This window comes from Gadus chalcogrammus, chromosome 7, assembly GCF_026213295.1.
Source record: "Gadus chalcogrammus isolate NIFS_2021 chromosome 7, NIFS_Gcha_1.0, whole genome shotgun sequence".
Lineage (NCBI taxonomy): Eukaryota > Metazoa > Chordata > Actinopteri > Gadiformes > Gadidae > Gadus > Gadus chalcogrammus.
In genome coordinates this window covers 4,084,251-4,096,303 of record NC_079418.1, presented here as the reverse complement: position 1 = coordinate 4,096,303, position 12,053 = coordinate 4,084,251, and the positions used below count along the sequence as shown (strand labels likewise).

The 12,053-nt window shown below is 40.9% G+C and overlaps 1 protein-coding gene across 1 annotated transcript; it reads right to left on the bottom strand.

The window, feature by feature from the left end:
• Positions 1 to 3,985: 3,985 nt before the first annotated feature.
• Positions 3,986 to 9,546, bottom strand: LOC130386414 (sterile alpha motif domain-containing protein 3-like). The gene is made up of 5 exons (XM_056595328.1): positions 7,364 to 9,546; positions 6,092 to 7,080; positions 5,668 to 5,829; positions 5,483 to 5,578; positions 3,986 to 4,738 (listed from the first exon to the last, which is right to left on the bottom strand). Exons 2-5 carry the CDS (start codon positions 7,058 to 7,060, stop codon positions 4,454 to 4,456), a joined length of 1,512 nt encoding a protein of 503 aa, XP_056451303.1. The 5' UTR covers positions 7,061 to 7,080; positions 7,364 to 9,546; the 3' UTR covers positions 3,986 to 4,453.
• Positions 9,547 to 12,053: the final 2,507 nt, after the last annotated feature.

The window sequence follows — 12,053 nt, the reverse complement described above, 5'->3', positions numbered from 1 at the left end:
GCTGTGTATCCATCGCCATGGCAACCCAAGTAAACAATTACACTAAAACTATAACTAAACTATTACTAACAAAAATCTATGGTCAGGAGACCCCCAAGATGATTGCGTGGCAACAACTTCACAATTAAACTAAGACTACAACTAAACATTTACTAACAAAACCTAAAAGTCTGGAGAGCCCCAAGCCGCTGCGTGTGTACGCGCCGCCGTGGTTACGGACCACAGCATTTCACGGCATTTCATTCATATAATGAAGAAAACAGAAAAAATAACAAAAGAAAACATAGGCCCAGAGGCGGAGTGGCCGTCGGGACGATCGGGAGATTTCCCGGTCGGCCGGCAGGCCGGCGAGGTCAGGTGGACCGGCCCGCAATTGTGTAGCGGCCTGCGAAGTCAGTTGGACCGGCCCACAGTTGTGAGCGGCCACGAAGCGTCTGCAAGCCGGCCCTGAGCATAATTTATTCCCCGTAAAGACGCCGCGAAAATCCCCGAAATAAACAATATATATCTTGTGAACATCCAACCAATATTTATACCACTTGCTTACTCTCTATGTCTCATTCATGTTTTTTTTTTTACATCATTTCTTTTTACTTCATTTAATTCTTCATTATTCAGGCGTTACAGAACTTTCATAGCCATAAATAAATAATACGAACTACAGTTTACTTTAATTTGTTTGTTCTTGAATTGACTCCTTGGATTGGGAAATGCGTTTATCCAATAAACAGCTTGCAGGGCAAGTCCATTTTCGGAAATGTAGGGGGATATATGAGCGGCCCCACGTCTAATGGAATGACCCTAAAGACACGTCAGACAGAGAAGGCGAGCAAGTTCGTGGTTGCTTGCTTTTGTTTACTGGCGTTGCTATGGTTACCGGTCTTGTAAGGAAGTGCGTCAATTCTCGGAGTGCCAATTCTCTTCCGCACAGAGCAGAACTGTGGCCTATTTTACACATTTTTATTTTCTTAATTATAATTATATCATTCATTTTTACCGATTTCTTTTTTTATTACTGAAAAAAAAAAAACGTTTTTGGCGGGGGGGGGGGGAGGGCCGGACCGGGGAGGATTCTCCCGGTGGCTATTAATGTCCCACATCACGGAAACACGCCGATTTCCGTGATGTGGCCACGGAATTCGCTCCAATGCAAGTTAATTACGCTGATGTTCCGTGGCTCACACACGGATCCCCGTTTCAATGAGCGAGTCGACCACGGGGGCTAAACTCAAAATCCGTGGTGGTCTGATGGAATCACTTCAATTGTCCGTGATGTGGCCACGGAATTTGCTCCAATGCAAGTAAATGACACTGTTATTCCGTGGCTCACACACAGATATCGGCGTGTTTCCGTGATGTGGCCACGGATTTCGAGTTAAGCGTCCGACCGTAGTCATTTCACGGATTCCTGTGAGACCATGTTGGCTGAGGACGCCATGTTGCACCGTCATTCTTCTGCTGTATCACAGAATGGACAAACATTGGACAAACTTCCTTTTTTCTGGTTTTACTATTTCTACTTCCTTTGCTTATTTTAATCAAATTACCTGTGTGATATCCTCATTGTTGCCAGACTTCAATGTTATGACATCTGTCATCAATCATCATATGCTCCACGAGGGTCATCTTCTGGATCCCATTCAACAGTGTCTGGCTCATCAGAGTAAGACTCCGATTGTGGAACTGCACTGGTCAGATCAATAGTTTCAAAGCAGGAGTCAGGCAAATCAGAGGAAGGCTCGAGATGATTCAAAACATCATCATCACTTGAATCAGTATCCTGCCCCTGTCCGATGTGGGCTTTTGTATTGTCTTTTGGAGTTGAATGAGTGCGATGGGATTTTGTTGAAGCTTGTGCAGTCACAATCTCGGATGTGCCCCTATGTTTTTTGGACTTTGGTTGCTTCTGGAAAAGCAGCTTCTTTGATGGAAGAAATCATGTTTAATTTTTTTGAAAGCGGTTATTTCAAATATGGCAAGGTGAAACACGTTTTCACAATGTATATTCAATAGTAATAAAAAAAGTATTGCTCAAGAAAGCTCCATTACTCTATTAAGCATAATATTTGAAGATTTTTCAGATGTAATTCATACACACACACACCCACATATATATCACAGGTACAACAATCGATTTCCATCGGTCTCTGTCATTATTACTACTTTATTTTTATGGCGACACATTAGTGCCATAATTCACTAATGTGATAAAAGATGCATTCGGGCGTATTATATTATTCCACACGGGTAGATATTAACTGCGAGCGCGCAAATGATCTATGCGCGCGCAAATTACCTCTGCACGCGCAAAACAGCCTTTCGCGCGTAACAGCCTCTCGCGAATGATGTTCTGCTCTCGCGCGCAAATTTAGTTTTGGCACTATGGGGGAGGGAACCAAGGCAGGGTGGGCTTTCCTATGATTGGCCGTTTCTGAAGCGCGAAATTTTGATTGACAGCCCTCCTCACATTCCATTCTGAATTGTACAGTAAATGGCCATTTACTGTACAATTCAGAATTGAATGAGAACATCATTCGCGAGAGGCTGTTACGCGCGAGAGGCTGTGTTGCGTGCGCAGAGGTAATTTGCGCGTGCGAGAGGCTGTTTTGCGCGCGCAGAGGTAATTTGCGCGCGCGCAGAGATCATTTGCGCGCTCGCAGTTAATATCTACGCGTGTGGAATAATATAATACGCCCGAATGCATCTTTTATCACATTAGTGAATTATGGCACTAATGTGTCGCCATATATTTTTTGCAAATATTTTTTAGGGCCACAAACCTGATCAGTGATGTCGCTGCGTGATGAAGGCACAGGCTCCAGGTCATCAGTAAATGCTTCATCTGCATCAATGGGAGTGATGGCAGATACATCCTCATCTGAAGTGGATAAACACTGTTGAGAATCCTCATCTAAGGACTGATCTGTTAAAGCTGCTTGTTCTTTGGTGCAGATGTAAAATCTAAGCAGCTTTAACTTAGTTTGTTTGTAAAGACTGCCGATAGATTCATTTAAAGCAATCTCCTTTCTTTTGAAATCGCAGACAACAAAGTCAAAGTCTTCTGCTCGGCCCTTTGTCGAGGCTCCGTCTGGGAAAAATAGCTGCTTTCCCAGTTCGAGGATCAGAGACACCATTGAAGCTTTCTCCATTGTCGCGTGCCTTGTCCCCCCCCCTATTTTGGGTCCAAACTTGATGGTAATCGATGCCAGTAAAATGAAGCCATCCGATTTCGATCTTTCTACACTGTAAAACCTGACAAGTTAGTTCAACTTAAACTATTTGAGGAAACCGATTGCCTTGAACTATTTAAGTTTACTAACTCAAATAAATTAAGTACCAGCAATTATTTTATGCGAGTAAAGATAACTCATATCTAGAGTTAGTGACATGTGTAATATGAGTTAGCATTACTAATTCCATTTACTGAAGTGAAATGTAAAGAATTAGCTTTTTACACTTAAATGCAGCAATTCATTCAACGTATATAACATGTGTTCATTAAATGTATGTGAATTAAATGTATGTGAATTAAATACAAGAGGCATTAAATGCCTCTTGTATTGCTAAATCTTTTTACTTAAGTATAATCAACTTCATCTTCCAACTGAAATAACTTATTACATTCTAGTTGTGACAACTTAAAATTACATTTTGTCTACTCAATTCATTTGAGGAAACCGATTGCCTTAAATCAATCAAGTTAAATGAACACAATGAATTCACCAATCTCTGATCCAACTTAAATTATTTATTAAGCTGAATGCTGAACATTCATAACATTTCCATGTTCATTTCAAGTAGTCATTTAAACAGCTTTACTAATTATTATTATTTTTAAACATGCCATTTCTTTATGGCAATATAATACAAGAAACACACTAAACTAAAACACATTCTTCCCTTCCTTGAAGGGAAGAATGTTGCCGGGACGGCCTTGAGTATAAAGCTGTTTTGCCTAACATTCTTCCCTTCAAGGAAGGGAAGAATGTTAGGCAAAACAGCTTTATACTCAAGGCCGTCCCGTCCATCGAAACATGTTAACACGGCTCAACAACAGTACAGCCAGCGTGACTCGAGCAGACAATTAAACTTCCTGCACACTTGCTTTAAAAAACACAATTTTTAAAGGGGACTTATTATACCACCAGGTGTGAGTGTGATTAGCCTTACAAGCCGTTTCGAAAATCGGCCTAATATGTCATCATTAGTGGGTGTGTCCACCTAGATCTGTGCTGGATAGATGAGCAATGTTTACTTCAGTCCACTGGGTAGGCTGGTCGATAGATCTATCCAGCACAGATCTAGGTGGACACACCCACTAGTGATGTCATATTAGGCAGATTTTCGAAACGGCTTGTAAGGCTAATCACACTCACACCTGGTGGTATAATAAGTCCCCTTTAAGAACCACTTATCAGGAACAATAAAAAACAAAACAAAGATCTCTCTAAATTTACTCCAGCCCATTTCTCAATGCCTGCAACTTTGGTTTGAGCAGCTTTCTCCCTTCATCAAGATTTAGGAGGACAACCTGGATGAACTCAAAGAAGCCACTTAGCTTTTCGGGATAGCTCAAATGTAGAAGTGAGTCAGTCCATGATCTTGTAGACATCACCACCTGGCCTTCCAGGATGATGGACACATGCTGCGGGTCAAAAGGAACTCCTGTCAGCCCCTCATCTTCAGCGACCACTGCCACCAAAGCCACAGCTTCCTCCTGGGACACCTCAGACTCGTCCTGGTGAAGAAGTATCTATTTAGTATGTGTTAGGAAGAATGTAAAGGGTTGATGAAAACACAGACCTAAAGAGTGAAAGGACATAAACAGTGATAACTAGTCTCTGCTGATTTTGTATCTAGGGTGCTCTTCGTGAACTGATGTGGTTTTCCTTTAATGTTGTCCACTACCTAGAAATTAACATTCTTTCTGGTGTAGATCATTTAATATCCACTTGTCGACTGCGACGGGTTCTCCGACTCTCGGGTAATTCCACAACAAAAGACTCGTAGTAGGGTTTATGTCGCTCATGGAGAATATGGATATGAATTTGGGGAAATTAACTTTTGCTCTGACTCTCTACTGTCCAGATTGAAACGAATGGAGGAGAAAGCGATGTTACAGCAGAAAGCTGTCAGTTCACTTCGGGTCCATATCATTTCTCCGACGCTCCATTGTTCTGACCTCTCGGTCGTATGCGGAATCCTCGGGCTGCTCTGCCGGCGGAGGTGTCCGCATACGACCAAGAGGTCTGAACAATGGAGCGTGGGAGAAATGATATGGACCCGAAGTGAACTAACAGCTGTCTACTGAAAACATCTTTCTCGAATGGCGCCTGACTATGTTTTTGTTGCTGGTGACCTAAGCAAGGGAACTGCTATAAACAAAGCCAATTGGGCACACCGTATAAGGCAGTTTCAATTAACTCTGTTCAGTGATGTTTCAGTTTCAAGTTTTGATGCATGCAGGAGAATAAAGAATTACCGTGCAAGTCTTGAATATGTCTGAAGAATCCTCTTTCAGGTACAGTGGTAGGCCGGCAAGGGCTGCTGTTCTGGCTGCAGTGATGTTGTTCTTGTCCTTTTGAACAAAGACATAGATACATTAGCTGATGCTCAAGTCAGCTGTTCACATAAATGGTCAATGTTATGTAATAAAAATGTGTTTACCTGTTCTTCGTATGCTGTCACAACTTGCTGCAGCTTCTCTCCAAATCTTCCAGTCGTCTTCTTTTTGTACAATTTCAGAAGCTGTGATGTGTATTTATCCAACTCAGAAAAAAAGGAATGTGCCAGATTTTGATTGGTGATCCTATGGAATTCCAAGTAGAGCTGCACAGAGAAACAAACACACCAATTACTATAATTACCTTGATATGATAATAATCACAACTGTAAACTGATTCAGGTATTGTTGTATAAAACTTTTAAGACAGAAATATCTAAAACATCAGATATTTATGATTTATTAATGATTTTTCTGTCTTAAAAGTAAGTTTTATACAATACCTGACTCAGTTTACAGCTGTTGCAATGATAATTGTGTTCACGTGTCTTGTCAGCTTTTTAAGTGATTATTTTATTTTCTACTCACCTGGGGTTCACAAAAAAGTGCAGGCCATCTATCCCTTAGTACATCAATCGGAGGAGCAGAATTTACCATTTCTTCACGCCTTAGTGAAAAGGTACGCTGCATTTGTTGGTTGACAAGAAGCATGTCTCTTTCAGCCGTGGTCTTCTTGAACTCCTCCACCATGTTAAGCCTCTGCATCTCCAGTGTGTCCTTTGTTTCACCAGAGGGATAATTGGGAAGGAAGTTCACTTCTCCTCTTCTTGGTCTTTTGATGTTTGCCCTGGAAGCTGTGCCATCTGGATTGATCCTGCTACGCTTGCCTCCATTCACAGCCACATCTTTTATACCAGCTCTGCAAAGTTTGGTCCGGTAGTTGCCCATCTTAAAGCGAAGGCTGTTTTTCCAACCCTCACATCCAGTTCTGGAACCATGTTCTTTGAGGCAGGGGTGTTTACTGACTAAAGCCTCTGCAGCCTTGCCAATCTGCAATGTACTAGGATAAGCTTTGTGCTTGTAGATTTCAGCAGACATGACATCAAGTATGTTGTGTTTTTGATCTCTGGTCAATCGGAGACCTCTCCCTTCTCTCTCAAGTACAGAGTTGCCCTCTCTCAGACAATACTCCACCTCATATGAGAATATTGGAACAATGAAGACTTCTGGCCACCGGCAAAGACGCTCAGGTGAAACAGTATTGTCAGACAGTAACACGGTATCATCCGTGCTCGTAGAGGACAAATCTGCCTCAATGAGTCTTACTACTTGAATAGTTGCCTTGGATGGCAGGTCCTCTATGTTTACTAAATTGCATAAACCATTGTCAAATTCTGGATCTTGAAACTGAAGCCGGAATTCATACGACAGGTTCAGTTTGTTTTTCACCTCAGATATGAGGGCATTTATAGTCTCAGGACGAGAGGGCAAAATCAGCCTCTCAACATTGACATCGTCAAGGACGACCCTTAGTTTGAGGACGTCAGAATCTTCCATTTACACTGTGTAAGAGGAACCTGTAACAAAAAACAAAACTGTATTCCCTTGCTCTTTGTTTTTATAAGCTGCCTACATGGACAACACATTACATTTTGTTACTTGGAGACTGAGCAAAGGTAGCATTACAGTCCTGCGCAAAGCTTAAAAACGAACTGCATTTTTTACCTCAAATTTACAGACTAGAGACTGATTCGATTTTATCTTCACATAATGGCAAACGATTTATTTCACTGGTACTGGTTTACATATTGAGAACCGATCATTGTGTGTGAGAAAAGCAAACGTGTAAACTGACATTACCTTACAATGTGTTGTCCTGGGTGTCAAGGTGATGGAATAGAGCTGGAATAGAGTTGGAATAGAGTTAATAGATAAAAAGAAATAGAAAGGGTCTGAGATCTCCCTTAGGTCCCAGGGGGAAGAGGAGGATGTCCTCTGGGGTGATGTGGCTATCACTCTGTGACTGGAATATGATGTTTAGTTGTTATAAATAGCTTGCCATAGACTTTGTAGGCAAACTGTGGCATTTGGTCAGCCAACTGGAACAAAGATTTCACTGTATGGCCCTTGCTTTCTTTTAGATTATACGCGCGCAGATGCTCAGTGTATTCGGTGTCATAGTCTTTCAGTAAAAAGAAGATATCATTCTGGATTAGGAATATGCTTCTTATCTCCTTAAACTCAGGCAAGGCAGCATGTGTCCCGGTGCAAACAAACATGCCAGTCACAAAAGTTGTGCCCTCAATGGTTACCTGTTTTGTGCGATAAACACTGCTGCTGTCCGTCATGCTGGATATTAACACATGTGTAACGACAGGCAATGAATCGACATAGACTGACTCAACTTTTGAAGTTTGTACTGAAGGCTTAAAAAAACGTGGTGAAGACAAATAGAAAGCCATCATGCTCTGGTGTCTCTCTGCTAAAGTTTTTAACACATTTTTGTAGTTATTAGTGTCACGAATAATTTTCTTGAAGATTTTGTGCTTTCCCTCAAATCTCATTGTCCAGAGATGCACCAGTGGACCAAAACATTTTATGAGATGTGGATAATGCTCAATAAAATGGTGCTTTGGTCTTAATCTTAAACTGGGCAAGACTTCTTGTAGCAACTGCCTGTGATCTAAAATCTTGCAAGCCATGTACTGAATAGTTTCGTCAGTAAAGCTATGAGACACAGCCAGTTCCACAATATCTTTTAAGTCCATTAGGATTTGTCTCCTTCTGGGACTCTGGAGCCAATGAGAAGAGGAAGCAGCCTGAGGAGAGTGTGATTCTCATGTCCATTCCCACCAATTGTTCCTCGACTGACAAAAGTTTGAGGAATTGGGTGAGGGCGGTCAACCTTATCAGAATGTTGATAAGGAAAAAACAATATTGCTCTATTCAGCTCCTCCAAAGTGAAATATTTTTCTGCAATCATGCTTTTCAAACAATGTGCCAACTCAACAGGAACCACACCTTCAAACAAGTCATGCAGGACATCAGGTGGAAATCCTGTGAGAGGATGGAAATATTTGAGATGGTCAGAGAGAACACAACTGCGTTTTACCCCATAACACTGTTCAGCGTCACCTTTCTGAATTTCTTGAACAAGGCTGTCATGCAGATCTTTGGTTCTCAGGTTAACACCAGTGACTGCATCAGATACTTGCATTTCAGTCTGAGTAGTAAGACAAAATCGACAGAAATATGTCGACCTGAAACTCATTGAAGCCAGCTAGCGCATGGGCAGCAAGGTTATCAGCTGCAACTGAGAAGACTGTTCCTTTGACACAGTCACCAAAGGCCTCGATATAGACGCCCACCTCTTCAAGAGTTCTTAGGTCCTTTAAGAGGGGTGCAAAGACTTTTGAAAATCCAAATTCCCGCACATCATTAGAATTGCACAAAAGGGCAAGTTGAATTGAATGGAGAGCTGAACGGTACTTTGCTGGCAGGTTAGCTAATGTCCAATAAACTGCGCATACTTTGTGTATTTTTCGTGATGTTCCTAGGGGGTTTGCGATTTCAAAATCATCAACATAAAGAATTAATGTGAATTTCTGACCCTCATCTGAGAGAAGCGCATTTTCCTGGCAGTAGGAGCCATCACAGTGTGACAAATACTGTCCAGGCAACTTAGAAGGGGTTTCTTTGACTTTCTCAAGTACATCCGTTTTTTTTAACAACTGTTGCAAAGTACTGAGAATAGGTACATACATAAAGGTATGCTGTGACGACTCAATCAGGTATTCGACAGGCCTAATAAGTGGAAACTTTTCTTCATAATATGTTTTCCTCCTTTTGGCAGTTGAAAGGTGTCCTTCAGCTGTAACTGACTTATGCAAAACATTACTCTCCGACACTGCCTGGACTATCTCAGTCACAAGTGTGTCAGTAAAGGGGCAATTTTTTTTTTCCATTATTTCTATTACAGAATCCCTGACAACAAGGTTCTGACAGTAAAAACAACTGATCAACATGTTCAATGATTTCCTGTGTTGCCCTCTGTGACACATGGAGAACAGTATGCATTTTTAAGAAAAAGGCAGCCAGATTGAATTGTAACTGCTCTGCTAACTTCTCATTGCTACCTCCTGCTACAGGGGTAGTTTCATTTTCATCTGTCAGTTCACCTGGATCCTGTTCAATAGGATTATTTTGTATTTTGAGTATTTTGATGTTCTCTGCATCTGTGTGCATTGAACGTGGAGTACACATTTGTTTTAAACGTGCAGGCACCGAATGGACAGGGAACGGTTTCTTTTTTCCTTAAATGCCCCCGGAGATGTATAAACATTTCTCTCTCAGCAAATGGCTGTTCAAAATCACAAACAGGGCAATGAAATGCCCTTTTCACAATCAAACCAGTCGTGTCACCATCTACCTTTCTTTTCCCTGCATGTATTCTTGACAAATGTACCTTGAATTAATTAAAAGTACTAAATGTACACATGCAGCTGTTGTAGAGGCACGGTAAAGGTGAAACTGTTGAATACTGACCATGGTAAAGTCTGTAATGTCTCAGTAACTGTATTTTTAAGTTACTAGAAAAAACGCACAATTTACATTTCCACATTATATGTTCCTGACAAAACTGGTGTAGGGTAAAAACGCCACAAAAACGGATCAATTGCCAGGCTAATACAACCCGACTTTGACGAAAACATGCCCAAAAGACGTAGAGCTGAAGACGTGATTTTAGGCGCTAAAACATCCTTGAAAAAATACGAACGTTTACGATGGTAACTGTGACTTAGTAAAGAATAAAACACACATAAAACTCACCCTTCGTTAGTTAACAAGACATGCAGTTATTAAAAATTGTGTTTTCTTTCGAATAACTAAAGTTTTTATAGAACTTGCAACCTAGCAGCAGTTGCTAACACTATCATATACTACATGCAAGGTAAAGCACAACCGAGCAACATTACCTCAAGTAGACAATAAAACTGTTCGCCGGCTGGGTAATGTGTCGAAAGTTTGTCGGCGAAAATGTCGGCGAAAAAGCAAGTGTCCGCTGTCCCGGAGTTGATGCTAACGATGAAAAGATGTCCAAAAATAGTCTGATCCGTCGTCGCTGTGCGCGTGAAGAGAAGACCACGAGTTGAAACTGAAGTTCACTGCTCACGTTGAAAAAAAATAGCCAGTAAACTTGGTTTCCCAACCAAAAACAGAGGGCTAGTTGCAATCACCGTGCGCATCTGCGCAATGACCACAACGTGAACTGGCAGATGAATCCGAATACTTAGTACATACTATTTCTGTTCAGCGTCTACTTGACGGTACTACACTTGACAGTGTAGTACGGTCTACAGCTATGCGTAGAACGCCTCCGAACGCTTCCGAACATCGCCGAAACTCCACCGGATGTTTGGAGATGACGTATCTCCCCTCGGATGCCGGCAAAATGACCTTGATAAGTTACCTGTTTTGTCATCGTTGCTATTAAATTAAAAATGTCTCTTTTTACTTAATTACTTACTTTACTATTTTACGCCGCTTTCTACGACGTCTTTCTGTTGTTGTCGGGTCAGCCATCTCTTCTTCGTTCGTTACCAGACTCCGGTTGCATTGTGGGATAGCGTAGTGAACTCCGTGGTTTACTTTGGCGGTAGCACGCATTCGGAAACGTCTTCCGTACTTCACAATGCGTACTGAGCATTCGGACGCGCTATATTTTTTGGCGTACTACAAAATTCATACTATATAGTGGTCAAGTATGAGTATTCGGATTCAGCCGTTTTTGATAATGGGTTTCCCAAATATAAAGAGCTAGCGCCTGTTAAAAGACACACAAGCTGTTTGAGACACAATCAAAAAAAGTTGAACGAAAATGTGTGTCATAAGCTTATTTATTTATGCCAATATTCTGTGATTAACTTTAAATCTTTACACTGTGATCATTGAAATTATGTCACAGTAATTATTTGTTTTAATTGGGCATTGCATAATAATCAGAAATAATTATAAATAATAGAGATAGCAATAAAAACTAATTACACAAAGTGTAGCTTATATAGTCTGATGAAAATGATATAGCTACACTTAAGTTAAATAAGTCAATGGAACACACTGGAATAAATAAATTCGACTTAAAATGTTCTATATTTGAGCAGCACTCAAAACAAAAGAGTTATTACATCAATTATTGATTCTTAAGTTCTGTTCATTCAGGTGAATGAGTAACCCCAACGATTTTTGAGATTTAAGTTACGTCTACTTTGTTCTTTTAATAAGATGTACTGTTAGGTTAAAACACAGAGATAAAACACACATAGCCCCTCATAAAGAAAACTAAAAGATATCTGAAGCTAATTTACAACATCTACAGCGTTGGACTAGCATAACTCAGAGCAGGGAAACTAGTCCAACTTCTGTTAAATTAAATTCCTGCCCACCTTGTCTCTTTGCATTCGCATGATGTCCTCTCTTGGGACCCCTCTGGACTGAAGGAAATGCTCTAAATCCTCCATGATTATTTTCTGGTGTACGGTTTATCATAGAT

What these genes read in the sequence shown, in the direction of transcription:
- LOC130386414 (XM_056595328.1), bottom strand. Translation starts at nt 7,060, where the DNA reads ATGGAAGATTCTGACGTCCTCAAACTAAGGGTCGTCCTTGACGATGTC. An exon ending in CACTTTTTTGTGAACCCCAG is followed by an intron (nt 5,830 to 6,091) that starts GTGAGTAGAAAA and finishes TTCTCTGTGCAG; the next exon opens with CTCTACTTGGAATTCCATAG. An exon ending in ACATATTCAAGACTTGCACG is followed by an intron (nt 4,739 to 5,482) that starts GTAATTCTTTAT and finishes CTTCTTCACCAG; the next exon opens with GACGAGTCTGAGGTGTCCCA.